General features: G+C 50.3%; 1 protein-coding gene across 1 annotated transcript in view; it reads left to right on the forward strand.

The window, feature by feature from the left end:
* The first annotated feature begins 2,305 nt into the window (after nucleotides 1–2,305).
* Nucleotides 2,306–15,547, forward strand: part of STRIP2 (striatin interacting protein 2) — a 37,713-nt gene continuing 24,471 nt past the window's right edge. The window contains exons 1-4 of the mRNA XM_063308811.1: nucleotides 2,306–2,326; nucleotides 4,901–5,623; nucleotides 5,865–5,918; nucleotides 11,777–11,846. Coding sequence (XP_063164881.1) covers nucleotides 2,306–2,326; nucleotides 4,901–5,623; nucleotides 5,865–5,918; nucleotides 11,777–11,846 — 868 coding nt within the window. The remainder of the gene's footprint in view (nucleotides 2,327–4,900; nucleotides 5,624–5,864; nucleotides 5,919–11,776; nucleotides 11,847–15,547) is intronic.

The following is a 15,547-nucleotide window of genomic DNA, read 5'->3' on the forward strand; positions in this document are numbered from 1 at the left end:
GGGGAGGAGATTTCAAAATTTAGAGCGGGGCATCTTGTATAGAATCATGAAAACTAGAGGGGAGAATGTGTCCTGGAATAAAGGCATCGCAAAATGATACTTTTTCAGTTTGAGTCCCCCAAATGTGGCATCCAAGCTTCTTTCAGTTTTTTATTTCCGTGCTGCTCTGTCGTGCTTTTGATTTTTTAGAAATAATCTAGGATTTGTCAGGTGAGATTCTCAAAAATGCGTGAATGTTCAGAATTGGACAATGGTGTCTGTCCCCCCTCAAGTCCAGAGGGCCAGCTAGGTCAGGAAAGGCCCGTCTGTCAGGAGATGGTCTTTGGGGCTCTCGGGCACAGTCCAGCCTCCCCAGAGGCTCCCGCTGAGTTTTGGCTAAAGGCCGACGCTGGAAAGCTTGCCTGCAGCAGCATCCTTTGCAGCCTGCCTGCAAAGAAAAGGAAGAAAGGCTCTTGACCCCTTCCGTTTGGCTCCACTGCTTTGGGCGGTGGTGGCAGTGGGGAGGGTAGAAGGGTGCAGCCGTCCACCATCATTCCCCACAGACCCCCAAGAGCCACCTGAAGGTTTCAATGCCAGACGCAGACCACGTAGGAAGACGCAGTTGGCAATCGGGTGGTGGTGGCGGTGGGGGTTCTCCTTCTGGTAGGACTCTTTGGTAAGATGCAGAAGAGGGATTGTGCCGATTCTTGATTTTGTGGGGTATAATTTTCTGCAGTTGGGGCAGTCACTGCCCGGAGGCCCAGATGCCCCCATTCTTGAATTAAACCAGGCAGGGCTTGGAACAGAGAGCAGGGACTGTGGCTGAGCCCCAGGGAGACTTTGTGAGTTGCAAAGCAGTGGATCTGCTCCCCTGCAGGGCAAGCGTGTGAATGCGTTGCCCCCTATCCACCTTAGAGGAACCCCTGACTCCAGCCACATGGGCCACGGAGTGCAGTGCAAGCATGAAGCCCAGTGGCCTCTCAGTCCCCGTGTGATCTCTCACACATACACTCACATCCCTCCCACCTTGGCCTGGACTGGTTTGCCCTTCCCCATTGTGCGGTCACCAGATCATCACATCAGGTCGTGGTAAGACAGGCTAGCTCTCCTGTGCTTCGGCCTGTCTCCGTTGGCAGACAGCGCTCTTCAGCCCTCCAGGGTGAGACCTGAGGATGGATCGTCTGGAGCGGCGGTTGGCTGCCTCAGAAAGCCCGTTCTTTCCTTTGGGCCCTGGAGCCCTTCCTACAGGGGTGGTCTGCAAAGGACCTCGTCAAGCTCAGGGCTCCTGCAGCACCCCCAGACCCCTCCATCCGCCCACCCACCCTTGCCAGCCATTCTCTCCCCAGGAGGGTCCCTCTTCCCTTGGTTTGTGAAAGCCTTAAGGGCTGCCTCCAGCTTGTCCCCCTGGATTGTCCTCTACCCGAGATCAGGAGGTTCAGCTGCTTTCTGTGGACAGGTGGCCCTTTGCTGGCCCTTCACTCTGCTCTGCTTGATGAAGCCCCACTTGGACAGGAGATCCTGGAAGAAAAGGGAGGCTTGGGCTGTTTTCTAATGGGGCTGATATTTAGCCTCCTCCCCCTGCCCCCCCAAAAAGGAAGTATTTTTCTGGGACTGCTTCACAGAGTCCAAGATGTCAGCCATTTGCTTATCCGCTGTATTGGAATGGGAGGCATCTTCTGAGCTGAAACATTTTCCCGTGGATTTCTGCCAACACCTTTAGACGGAGGAACTGCCCACAGGCCTCAAGAAGGATGCCTAGATATTTCCAGGGGGTGGGTTCCCGTCTTCCCAGCCAGCTTGGCGAATGGCCACGTGCAATAACAGCATTGCAGCCCGACACATGACTGGAGGGCACCAGGTTGAGGAATGGGTGTAAGGAGGAAGGGAGGCCGCCCAGATCCTCAGGCCAAATGTGCTGCTGCTGGCTTAGCTATGATTTGGAGGAGAAAAACTGTCCTCTGAAGTCCATTGCTGGAGCTGCACCATTGTGGGGAAAGGGGGCCAAGTCTGATCCTTCCCCCCAAGAAGAGAATTGGCCATTTTCACCTAGCTTGTAAAACGGTGTCACCTAAAAGTGGGATTGAAGGTGAGAGGAGAGACTGTAAGGCAGTGCTTTTCAAACTTGGGAGCTTTAAGATGGGTGGACGTCAACTCCAGAGTTACCCAGCCAGCATGCATTCCCAGCAATTCCCAGTGCATGCTGGTTGGGGAGTTCTGGGAGTTGACGTCCACCCATCTTAAAGCTCCCAAGTTTGAAAAACTTTGTTATAGGGGAACAGACGCTCTTCCCTCTGCAGGGCGCATCATTAGCTGGCAATGGTGCATGATGGTGGTGGTCTCCTCATCTGTAAATTGGTTTGTGCTAGCCACTTTTACCACTGATGTACAGTAGTTGGAGGAGAGGGATTGCACAATATTTTGCCCCTCCGGTTTCAGAAACTCTGTTTGCATTTTTAAAAATCTGTAAGCTCCTTTCGCTTGCTCAGCTTCTCCTAATCGATCTGGAACAGCCATGCTCTGATCCCCGCTGAACTAGAACTTGTAATGTTTTGTTTTCTAATGTGACTGTTTTTAAATTACGAAAGGAATTAAAATACCAGCAAAACAAGAAAGAGAGAAAAGGCTTCATAAGGAAAAATAAATTATGTTTGAAATCTCAAAACCAAGGAAGTTAAAAAAAAAAATCACATCACAATTCTCCAAAAAGGAAATTTTTAGAAAGTATAAGATGATACTATTTTCAAAAAAAGTTTTAAATATTACTGTCTGAGTGATTGTATTAGACAAGCAATAAAGACTCTGTAATCACAAGAATACCAATAAAATCTTGTAAAATCCAGACTGAACTTTGCGGAAATGTCATTAAAATTTCTCTGCTATCCTTGAATTGAGGCGGAAATTACACAATGCTCACCTTCAGTGGCCAATTCACAGTATCTCTCCTTCCCTCGTAGGGAGCGAACCTGAGTTATTTATGCCAGTGATGAAAACCTTTCAGAAACAAGGCTACTAACTGAATTGCTCTTCCTGTTCCAGAACTGCAGTTGGAGGAACTTGGCTTTAAGCCGGCAAAAGACACACGACCTTTTTTCAGATCAATAACCTGAAGGAGATTCCTCAAGCGCTGCTATTGAGTGCATTTAGGGCAGACCGCACAGGAACCCCAATATCATATAATCAGGAGTGAATGGCATCTCGTCTGTGTTTCCGGAAAGGCCATAGAATGAAAGCTCCTTTTTAAAGGACGAGGAGGAGCTGATTTTATCCTGTTGCTTTTTTAAGCAAGGGCCTTGGCTTCCCACTTTTCCTTCTGACCCCGCCAATCTGGGGCGGTAATGGAAGGATTCTGACCAGTTCAGCATGGAGAGAGAGCTGAGACTTTTCTGGGGGGCGCGGGCAGGGTGGACAGGTTTGAACTGCTGACGGGTGGGGAGGTGCCATCACATGCGTTTCAGGAGTTGGGAACCCCTCTGATTGGACCATTCAGCCGTGCTTAAGGCTTTCTCCTGAAAAATCCCAGGACGCTGGCCTGCAGATTTGCATGGGCTAGGACAAAGAGAACCAGATGTAGAAAAATACACTAATAAATGACCACAACGTTAACCTAAGTACCTTCCTGGAGCGCTGATTCTTTGGCTCCATATTGGATCTGTGCAAACCCCAGGCACAAATCCCCCTCCCTCCCTCCATCCCTCGGCTGCTCTGGCCACTTTTCACCTGCTTCTTGGCCAAGGATGCTGCAGGGAAGGTCTTGGGGGCTGAAGCCAAGAGCATCCTGGGGTGGCTGCACAGTTTCTATTTTTCCGGCTGGGCAAGCCTTGATCCCAGGGCAGGGGCTTTCCATGCATGCCCACTGTTTCTATTTCCTCCTCTGTTGATGCTGCTCTACCTGCAATGGGCTCACATGCACTGTTTCTATCAGGAAACAGCTCCGACAGAGCAAATTAATGGTAGCAATTTATTCTTCAAAATCTTTAGAGGTTTGAGTCTAACACTAGACCTGGGACCACCGTGGCCCCAAAGGTAAACATTAGCCATCATCCTTTAAAGCTAGGCAAAGATAAAGTCTCCCCAGAGTTAAGCTTAGCTCCTAGGTATTTTCATGGACATTTGTGTAGTTTTCTTAGGTTTCACGTTGCCTTCTTGAATTTTTTTCCCCAAGTCTAGCTCATATCTCTTAAGGTTTCCTAGTGGTCTCCCATCCCTGCATAAGTAGGCCTTTACTATGCTTAGCTTTTTTCCGATTAGTCAAGGTCATTTTAATGCTGCTCCCTAGCTGAGCTTTTCAAAACAAAACTTTATGTGGGTTTTTGCATGCAGCACACTCTTTTTGTGCAGAAATCCGCCCAGTGCAAACTTTCTCAGATGCCAGTTTAAAATTAGCTTGTGCAGCCTGTGCAGTAATCCTTTCTTGGGTAGTGCCAATAGGGGTGAAATGCCCAGCACTCTCAAGCATTTTATATCCACACACCCACTGAGCACCGGTGTTCAGGCGTCTCCTTTTAAGCTACGTGCAAATTAGCAAGATTCACCAAGCTTGGTGTGTTTGAAAAAACAGGACTTAATTGGGTGTCTCTCCTTTCTTACATTTCTACCTGCTCTGTTTTATTTATTTATTTACTGAAAGCAGCATTTGTTGTTTATCTTTAAAGGAATATAAGAAAAAATATATATTTGTAAGAAATAAAATACAAATAATAAAGTACGGGTGGATAAGCCACTGATATAAAGTATGTTCCCGTGTATCATTAAGGACTTCGGACATAATATTTCATATCCTTTTTCTAAACAACGCTCCCTCCCCCACACCAATCCCTGTGGAACTTTAAGCTGAACCATTAACCCATCACCGACAAAACTGTATATAATAATTAATTGATTCCCGCTCAATCTTTTCATCTCCGATTTCTCATTACCGGAGGTGGCCTGCACAGGGACACCCCAGTCTTGGGAGGAAGGCTGCTCTGAGAGGGACCCGGCATCGAACGGGTTGAAACGCAGGATTCTGCGCGTCCAGCTGCAACCCGCAAAGCCGGACCAGAAGATCCCCGCGCTGGTCCGCGAAAGCTCCGCCGAGTCTCTGCTGCGCTTGGGGCAGCCGGCCCTGAATCCGCACCCCAGGAATCGGGGGAAGCTAACGTCCAGGGTCCCTCGTGATCCCCGACCGCGGCTGGGCCAGGGGCTTCCTGCCCTCGCCAGCCGCGCCCGCGCCCACCGCGGAGCCCCGAAGGCGGTGCCGGCCAGCAGCGTCTCCGAGGGACCCTCCAGGCAGGGCAGGGGGGCCGACTCTGCCGGCAGGGGGGAGGCGGGGCGGGGCGGGGGGTCCCCGGGCTGCCTGCAGAGCTCACGCCGGCTGCGGAGGATGGGACCAGAGGTCCGCCCAGGGCCGGGGGGGGCGAGGCCGGTTTGGGGAGGGGGCAGCGGGGGCTTTAAGCAGACCCCCGGAGTGCTCCTCGCCGGAGGGGAGGGACGGGGAAGCCGGGCTCGGCTCCGAGGGAGGGCCCTTTTGGGGACCGGGGGCCACGCTCGGAAAGGCGCCGCGGAACGAGGCTCCTCCCGGCCTGCTTTCCAGGGTTGTTGTTGGGGCCTTCAATCCGCGGGTCCGGACCGGCTGCGGGGGACGGACCTTGCCGCGGGTCACTCTGTACGCGCTCAGAGGCGCTCGCGCCCCGCCCGAAGCCCCGCCCCCTTCCTCCAGCCGCCCTGGTTACAGACCTCCCGCGGGGGACTCCCTCCCTGCCCCGGCCAATCGCCGCGAGGGGGTGTGCGCACGGGGGCCGCCCACGGGCGGCGGGTGACCAATCGGGGGGCGGCGGGCGGGGCGCCCGGCCCGGGCAGGGAGGCGCGCGTGGCTTCCACGTGTCTCGGCCGGGCGCGTGGAGGAGGGCGGCGGAGCCCCGGGCAGGGGGCTGCTCGGGAGCGCGCGGAAGGAAGCCGAGGTGGCCGGGCCGGGCCGGGCCGGGCCGGGGGCGGGCGGGGGGCCGTGGGAGAATGGGGAGCCGACCCGCAGAGAGGAAGGTCGGGGGGCCAGCAGGGAGGGGGCTGGGGGCCGAGAGGCCTGGGACGCCTGGAGGGGACAGTCCGCGCCGTTGGGGCAGAAAAGACCTGAGGGCCCGGGGGGGGGGCTCGTAGGGAAGGGGCGACCAGCAATGCGTGCGGAGGAGGGGCGCGGGCTGGTGTGCTTGGCTGAGCAAAGCCCCCCCCCCCCCATCTCCTAGGACAGAAGTGAGAGTTGCAGGGAAGCCACGCGGGGGGTGGGATCTTCTCTGCCGGCCCTTCCGTGCAAGCCTCGGATGAGCCAGGCTTCTTGCGGGGGGCGCCTTCGGGAGATGGAGCTCTTCCCGAGATGGAAAAGCACCCCCTGTGAGCACGCCCAGGGCGGGCAGGGGGCATGGAAGGGTGGGGAGTGCCCGGTGGAGCTGCGGCCCCCTCCCTGGCATTTTGCTCCGTTGCTGTGCCCCTTATGGACTATTCCCCCTCCCCTTCCTTGCAGGAGGATGAATGGGAAGCATTCGGGCATGTCTGCCTGTCCCCGGAGGCGCTACATGCCAGGGTCGCTCTCTACTAATGCCAGGACCGCTCCTCCCCCCTTCTCTCCTGGGCAAACGCCCGTAGCTGCTGCAGAGGCAGAAGGGAAAAAATATCCCCCACCGATTTAATTCATTTTGGAGTTTTTAGTATTTTGCCAGGGAGGGTGAACTACCCCTTCAGCAAAGGCGCTACGGGAGGCTGGTAACAATCCTCCCGCAACCCTGGCATGGGGGCACAGACCTGGAGAGGTGCCTCAGAGCTTAGTGAGGTCAGCAAAGAAGCTCCCGCCTTGCTTCTCCACTCCTGGAGGACATTTTTAGTTGTGAGGGGAAGGGCTGGTGGTCATTCTAGGAATGCATCTCAGCTGCCTCCGAGGGAGCCCTCCTCTGCATTGCAAAAGTTTTAGGGGGTAGTCTTCGAAGATAGCCTTCCTCAAGGTGGAGTCGACCCTTGTGTGATGCAGCCCGATCCCCATAGCTCGCAACTAGTAGGACTGGATTGAGGCAATGTCTTCTCAGCATCTCATGGGCTTCTGAAGACCAGGAATCTGTTGGGGCCCTTGGCTATTGAACTGAACACGTAGGTGTCTACCTCCCTACCCACACAGCTGGTTAAAGATATTCCTGGGATTTGTTCCTTGCTCAGATTTCGGTCCCACTTTTCCACCAGTACAAATTCCATCTACTGGTGGAACCCAGGGGGAGCAACAGTAATTGAACAGGCAATAAAATGTAGAAGTGACACAAGGAAAACACTGATTAATGACAGAGTCTTAAAACAAGTACTGTTTTGTGTATTGTTCGAGGTGCCCTTCCTTGTGTCCAAAGGTCATCAGAAAGAGAGAATTAGCAGGTCCGTTGCCTGCGTTTCCATCCTCTGGTGGTGGTGGGACTGAAAAAAAAAGCCCCCTCCCATGTAGAACAGCCAGTGTAGTCTTCCCAAGAACCTGGTCTCAAGTTATATGGAGCTCCTAGTCTGTAACTGCCAATTTCTCTGGTGCCTAGAAATGGAGGGGGAAGCCATTGGGTCAAGCAAATCCCATGCTCGGTGTGTCCGAGCCTCCCCAACATGGTTGCCTTCCAAATGTTGGCCAGGGATCCTGGGGTGTTGTAACTCAGCATGTCTGGAGGGCACCAGGCTGGGGGAAGTTCCTGTAACCAGCTGTAGTAAAACCTCACTGAGGCTTCCAACCCTCCTCAGGGCTGCCCCAAATGGAGCCTATGAGCATGGTGTGAATAAGCGGTTGCAAGATGGTTTTGGACAGTGGGCTACTGATGATATCAGCCCAAAAGCATCTGTTCTCTGTAGAGGTTTCTGGGGTTAGTGGAAAGAGGAGAAAACAATAGAACGCAGTGGGCAGATCAAAGTGAGATTAGTTGTCTGGACCGTGTAAAACTGGCCAGGGTGCTATTATGATAAAACTTGGCCTGGAAGCTCTGTAAGGCATGTGGGACTTGGGCCTAATCCAGATTTCAAGAAGTAAGATCATCTGGGACTTCACCCAAACTTGAGCATCTGGGTTCAGCATTGAATCCAGGAATAAAGGCAAAATGCAACTGGAATGTTGTGCCCTGTTCCTTGATCTGCTGCTTAGCCAGCCAATTCGAGGAGCCTTTCGCATGGAACCTGACAGTTGCCCCTCCTGGAAGGATTGGGGCCATCATAAAGCAATGCCTCTCTGGCCCATCCCTGCAGAATGGGTTACACTGACTTTCCCAGAGAAGTTCAGCAGAGTTTGCCAGGGCACATGCCAACTGGTTCCCAGCACAGACAATCTTCCAAGTCGCTCAAGGGTGCTCCTGTTCTATAACAAGACCTGAAACCAGTTTGAAATGGACACAAAGGCAATCCACATACACTGGACCAAGTGGTGCTCAAGTTCCCACAAACAGTAAATGTGAGAAGGAACTTCTGACCGACTTCTGGTAAACCACTGAGCTTCTGTCGAAGAACGCTAGACTAAATGGACCTTAAAGACCTTAAATGGTTTTTAATGGCCTGCCCCAACCTGGCACCTTCCAGGTGTGCTGAAATCGCCAGGGTCCATGCTGGCTGGGAACTGTAATTCCAACATGTTCGAAGGATGCCAAGTTGGAGAGGATGATTCTGAGGCTCTTTACCATAAGGGACCACAGATTTGGGTCATCCTCAGTAGCCAGCTGTGGTTGCCACCAACTGTGCTCTTCTACCACACCTGGGGAGGGGTGAGGACTATCTGGGTCAGGAACTGGGGACACCCCTCTACTTCCCATGAACTGAGCTTTGAAGTCTGGAAGAAACCCGCAAGATGTCTGGAGATGTCTGGAATTCCTCCGTAGCTCTGAATGAGGAGCTTTTCCTGGGAGGATGAAAGGCTGTCTTGGCAGGGGATCCATGGACTTCCAGACTAACAGATACTCCAGACTCCAAATGTTGATTGTTTTATAAATTCAAAGCATGTTTACAAACCTCAGAGATTTTAGTAAGATCTTAGGGAGGGAAGAGTCAGCCACAGAAAGTGGACTGAAACCAGCCTGCCCCTCTCAGGGTAGGCTGAAGAGTCAGAGTGCAACCCCAGATAGTACAGGTATAGGTATTCCTCACTTAACAACCATTCATTTAGTGACAGTTTGGACTTGCAACGGTGCTGAAAAAATTACAACCGGTCCTCACACATAGGACCGTTGCAGTGTCCCCACGGTCACGTGATCATGATCTGGGCGCTTGGGAGCCGGTTCACATTTACGACCATCGCAGCATCCTGTGGTCACGCGATTGCTATTTTTGACCTTCCTGTCTGGCTTCTGGCAAGCAAAATCAATGCAGAACTGCATGATTCACTTAACGACCTCATGGTTTGCTTAACACCCATGGTGATTCGCTTAATGACTGCTGCAAAAAGTCGTAAAACTGGGTTGGATTCACTTAATGACCACTTAGCAACTGAAATTCCAGTCCCAATTGTGGTCATTAAGTGAGGACTATCTGTACATACTGCCTGGAAAGGCTGGGAATTGGTCCAGCTCCTCTAGAGGCAACCAAGTTGGGGAAAGCTGGTATGTCAAAAATGCAAGATGCCATTGAGGGAAGGAACTGATGAAGTGGCCTCTGTTGATTTTAAACGCCACAGGGGAACAGTGGTGGGGGTGTGAGCTCCCCAGGATGCTGAGTTGAAGCAGATGGAGGTTAAGGCAAATCTCTCTCAGCTTACTAGCTATACATCTTGCTGTTAACAGGGATGAAAATAGTAGGACCTTCTGCAGAATTGTCCATATTGTCAGAATCAGATGGGGAAAAAATCACCATCAAATCAAGATTAGCAATCACATTTAGACACTTCTAGATGTGTTTGGTAAAGCACAGCGTAATCCATTGTCTAGGGGCTTCCTGTGCAAAACTCTCTGAAAAGAATTGTGAAATCAGAGAATTGTAAAGTTGAAAGCGACCCCAAGGATCATTTAGCCCAGCCCACTGCAATGTGCAGGAAAACCTATTCAAGCAGCCAATGGAGGGGGCTGTTCAGAGGCCACAAATCTGCTGGAGAAGAGTGTTCCCCAAGGCCCTGAATAACCCCCAACGAAGGCGTTAGAAATTGAGGTTTCTGCTCCAGACTCTGCATTTCAGTGTGTGTGTGTGTGTGTGTGTGTGTGTGTGTTGGGGGCTGCGCTGCCAGTTACCCCACACTTAAATAAGCCTGCTCTAAACTGGTAGAATTTAATCTGTTAATAGTTTTTCCCATTATTGTTGTTTTAATTCTGGTTCTGCTAAGCTTAATTCAGATTCTGCTAACCCTTCAGATATACCGGACCTCAGATCTGAAAAGTCACAGCCAGCCTGGCTGGGGATTATGGTACTTAAAGTCTGCCATAGGCACCAGGTTTGGAAAGGCTCTTTTAGGTTAATGCTCAAACAAAACAGCCGACTGGGTAACTCCCACATCTAACTAGCATTATGGAATTGTGGCTATTCCTAGAGTTGCCTCCTCAGCTCTGGACATGTTGGGTGACTTATGGCTGATGTGGTCTATTAATTGTTTCCTTTTTTCAATACTCCAAAGCTCTCAGCACTTCAGATCCCCCCCTTTCCATAAGTGTTGACTCTTCTCTGGGGAGGCCACATCTGATGTAGGTCAAAGCAGAGCCAGCATCACTGAAAGGTTGGGAGATGTTTCACAGGTCTTGTGGGTGGATGAAGAACTTGCTGACAAATGGCTGGTTCTCAGATCAGTGAAAAAGAACGGTGCCCTCACACAAGAGAAACCCTGCAGGAGTTGTGAATGGTACTATGTATTCTGGAATTATTCTCCTTTGCACACTTTCTTAGAAGTAAGCTTCGCTGAGCTTGCTTGCACATTTAGGATCCAGTTGCACACCCGCCTTGAATTGTGTCCTGTTATTAATTTTAGAATAAGGATAATTCTGTGTTCCATCTTGCCCAGACCTGGGGTCTCTTCATGGATTCGAGCTGCTTCTCACTTTGTGTCAATCTTGTAAACCCTCCCCCACTTTCTCTCCCTCCAGTTCCTTGGCCAGGTTGGCTGGGAACTGAGATTGGTAGCTCCAATATATTTGGAGGTGGGGAGCCTGATACCAGGCAGGGGTTTGAAACCACTGTTTGAATATTCACCGCATGCTAGGTTCCTCCACTCATTCCTCAGCTAGAAGGAAAGGAAGAGATCAGAGAGCTTCTAGATCCCTAGATCCATGCCATACCCTCCTTGAAGCCAAGCCCCAGATCCTGAGCTGATTGAATATTGACATTGAGAGCATGCTTATCTCAGAGTAAAGTTCTCTGTGCATCCTCCTTTTTCATTCTGGCAATAATCACATGGGGAGGTTAGAAGGATGCATGGTGGTTGGTGACAAGAAGTTTCATGGATGGTCTTGGGATTTCACACTTGGTTCCTTGTCTTGGAATGGCTAGACCCTGTGATTAAACCCTGGTTGTCTCAGCCCTTGAGCCCCTCTGTCCTTCAGTGATTGGCTGAGATGCTCTGATGTCACAGAAGGCTCAGGAACACTTCCTTATCTTGCGAAGAGGGGAAAGGTGATGGTTGGTGAAAGATGTTTACAGCTGTGGCTGGTGGGTTGCTGCGTAAAATGTAAATGGTAGACAGAGCCATCAGCATTTAGTCCTGTACTGGCTTCTCCCTAACACCGTTGGGTTGCCATAACTGGATCGGAACCATTCTCTAGATTTCTCCTTTCCTCTACTGGGTCATGCAAGATCAAGATGCGGGTTGCTACCTGGTGTTCCTGCCTCACTTAAGGGGGACCTTCTTCTGCAGGGCTCCATGGATTGCCCCAACCTGGACTTTGAGTATGGAGATGCTGACAGCCATGCTGCTGAACTGGCAGGTAAGAAGGTGTGGAAGAATCAATATTCTTCATGCAGGTCAGAAGGAAACCACCTTTCAGGGATGTTGACACTGCCTGAAAATGCCCAGGCATATTAGGCTGAGATGTCCTCCAGCTCTCAGCTGTTCTGCAAGCCAGAGGTTGGAGAAAGCAGATCCAGACCCAGAGGCTCTCCGAGTCTCTCCCAAACTCTAGGAGTGTTTCTCAACCTTGGCCACTGGAAAATGCATGGACTTCAACTCCCAGAATTCCCCGGCTACCCATGGGGTGTCCACAGAACAGAAAATAGTCAAAATGGCAATCATGTCTGTGTGATTGAAGCTCACCTCTTTTTTACATGCATCACATGCATGACATATGTAAAATGGAGCTTTCATTGCACAGTTATGGCTGCCATCTTGACTTTTTTGACCTCATTTCTCTCTTGTGTCCCTACGTAAGGATTATGATGACTGTCCCTACATTGACTGTTCAGGTATTTTAGCACCATGCAACCCCCTTTTTATTTTGCTCTCTTCATCTCATGGCTTTACTCTTCATAGGTTTATTTTTATGTGCTCTTTGGCACGTTTATATTTGAATTTCGTATTTTCTATTTTTGTTGGTCAACAGCCTGGAGAAGGAGCCTAGGACTGCTCTAAATAAATAAATCATTTGATGCATCATCACAATCACCAATTGAGGCCAGTGTTTTTCAGTCTTGGCAACGTTAAGATGCGTGGACTTCGACAAGTTGAAGTCCACACATCTTAACATTATCAAGATTGAAGAGCACTGGTTTAGGCTGTTCTCAAACATTAAAATGTCTCGAAGGTAACACAAATTCTGTGGCAGAATTTTGTGTCTTTTCTTTCTGGCTCTGCTCCCTCTGCTTTTAAAACTCGGGGGCGGGGCGGTGTCTGATGGCCGCAGCATCAGTGGGGAATGTACCTCTGCTTCGCTGCATCAAGAAAGCACCTTTCAACCAAGGATGGAGGATGTGCTGAAGAGGGAAGATGTTTAATGTTCTTGTCATGAGGGTCCCCTGTGCGTTGCTGGAAAACCTGGCTGAAGGGCCAGGGGTTTTGACTGCCCCCCACACATCCCAGCAGCGGAAAATGGGCCCTTCTGTGCGTTTGGCTACTAGGCCAGCATGCTAGCCATGCTGTCTTTGAGATACACGAGATACACTTGGTGAATACACACAATCTGGTTTACTGGGCCCCTGGGCCCTGTCTGAGTCCTCCCCCTGTCGCCACTCAGGGTCAATTCTGCCTGCTGTGAATGTCTTCTCACAAGGGCACTTTAAGCCGTTCACATGGATGAGGGGCATCCCATAGGTGTGGTAGTGAATGCAGCTCACATGTATGGGGGGGAGGGAGGAAGGGGAAAAAGGGAGGAAAAGGAAAAGGAGGGATGAAGGAATGGAAGGAAAGAAGGGGAAGGTGAGGAGGGAGGTAGAATGGAGGAAGGAAGGAAGGGAGGGAGGAAGGGAGGGATGGAGGAAGGAAGGAAGGAAGGGAGGAAGGAAGGAAGGGAGGGATGGAGGAAGGAAGGGAGGGAGGGAGGGAGGGATGGAGGAAGGAAGGAAGGGAGGAAGGAAGGGAGGGATGGAGGAAGGAAGGAAGGAAGGAAAGAAGGAAGGGAGGGAGGGAGGGAGGGAGGGAAGGAAGGAAGGAAATATTACAGGTCTATTCCGAGCCAGGAATGAAAGTTCTTAGGTGACTGCTTGAACAGAGATAATTTTATTTTCTAAGAGCATGTCCAGAGTTTGCTAGTTGGAGGTGGCCACACTTGTATTCTCCCCACCAGTCCCTCTCTCTCAGCCCAACCAACCTCACAGGGTTGTTGTGGGGAAAATAGGAGGAGGAAGGAGTAGTAGGTATCGTCACCGCCTTGAGTTATTTATAAAAATAATAAAGGCAGGATAAAAATTAAATAAATAAATAAAGGGGAGCTCAGCTATTGTTACACAAAAGTGTCCCCACCCTCCAGGAACTCCTGAGAAGGCGTGCTTGGCAGGTTTCTTGTCAGGGGGCGCCCTCTAGGAATGCTAGGAAAGTGCGGTTTACCGGAGTTCCGAGAGGGGCCGCTCTGTGGTCAGGCTCCCTGCGGTTTGTGTCCCCTGTTCCGATAGCCTGCGGGGCTGCGGCTTTGTCTACTGGCCTGGAATGTTCACCTTGGAAGGGATCTTTTGTGATTGGATTATGGAGACCTGGTTGGATGGGGAAGAACGTTCACCTGAAGGGCTGAAGTTGTGTGAAAGAGCGCCCTTTTGTTTTACAAGGTCTCTGATTAAATCTCAAGGGAATCTTTTGTCTAAACAGGCATCCTGACACATTTTTAATCTCCTGCATCCTCTGTATGAACCCCTTCTATTGTGTAACTTCTAGCCTTTTGCCTGGCTGGAGGAGGAGACCAATGGCAGGAAACAGTGTTTGAGGAAGACAATATAGCAGAAAAAAGGGGGGGGGGTGTCTTGAATTCTTCTCACGGAAGGAAGGAAGGAAGGAAGGAAGGAAAGAAGGGGAAGAGAAGGAGGGAGGGAGGGGAGAGAAGGAAGGAAATGTAAAAAAACTGGTACCTTTTTCCATCCCTTCCCATTTGTTCCTCTTTTCTGCCCTCCCCCAAATATGTCCATTTAGCTAACCCAAGAAGCATTTTGTTCATTGCCTGAGTGTGTGTGCATGCAGGGGGTAGGCAACTGATAAGTGAAATATATATCAGAAGTGGCTGTAACAGTAACCAGGCTCATAGTCTCCAGTCTAGATGATTTTCAGAAATTTTAGTTCCCCCTGTGCTGGAGAAGACTGCCATGAATGAATCCACCTTATAAGGGTGGAGCAGGATGCCAGTCCCTCTCGGCTGGATCCATCCTAAGCAGTGATTCTTAATTAGGATTAGCTGTTCAAAAGACAAGCCAACAAAAAACTCAGGTACAGTTTCCTTTTTAAAAATATTTTTATTAAATGTTTTAAATACAATAAAAAATATAAAGAATCAAAGAACAAGAAAGGAAGGGAAGGGAAGGGAGGAAAACAGAAGCAGAGAATTATAACTTCTGCTCTTCTTTCTACTGAGTAGTTACCATCTTATTTTTCCTCTCCCTATTTTTTATTTTATTTCTCTTACTTTGTAATTCCCTTTCCTGTAACACTTAGTCCCCGATCCCATAAATCATCAATTCAGCCTTTTCTTCTTTCAACAAAAAGTCCATATAAGGTTTCCAGTCTTTCAAAAAGGTCTTTATTGTTTTTTTTCCTGACCAGCCTTGCCGTTTCTGCAAGGTCTGTCAGTTTTAGAACCCAGTTTTCCACCCGTGCCCAGACCTGGGCAAAACTTGGGTCTCGTTTCCAATCTGGTGTGTGTGTGGGGGGGGGCGGGGGGCGGTGTTGCATCAGGAGAAGCTACAGTAAACAGAGTTTATAAAGTGAGCTGCCTACCAAACATGGCTGGCTTTTTAGGAGCAAAATGACCATTTGGCGAGGAGACTTACCTACAAAACGAAGACCAATTTCTCTCCCCCAGAAGCTCAAAACTTCAGTCTATGTTTTAGTGCCTCTGAGAGATGTTAGTTTAAGAGAAAGAAACCCCAGGGTGGTTTGGGAATAAGCAGGGATTCAAATCCTGTTCCTGGGCTTTGCTGCTGCCTTGTGTTAGACCTTTGCTGGGAGGGCAGCTGTGGGCTGGCATAAATGCCAGGGTGGTATAATCAGAGGGCA

The sequence above is a fragment of the Candoia aspera genome, chromosome 7 (genome assembly GCF_035149785.1).
Source record: "Candoia aspera isolate rCanAsp1 chromosome 7, rCanAsp1.hap2, whole genome shotgun sequence".
NCBI lineage: Eukaryota > Metazoa > Chordata > Lepidosauria > Squamata > Boidae > Candoia > Candoia aspera.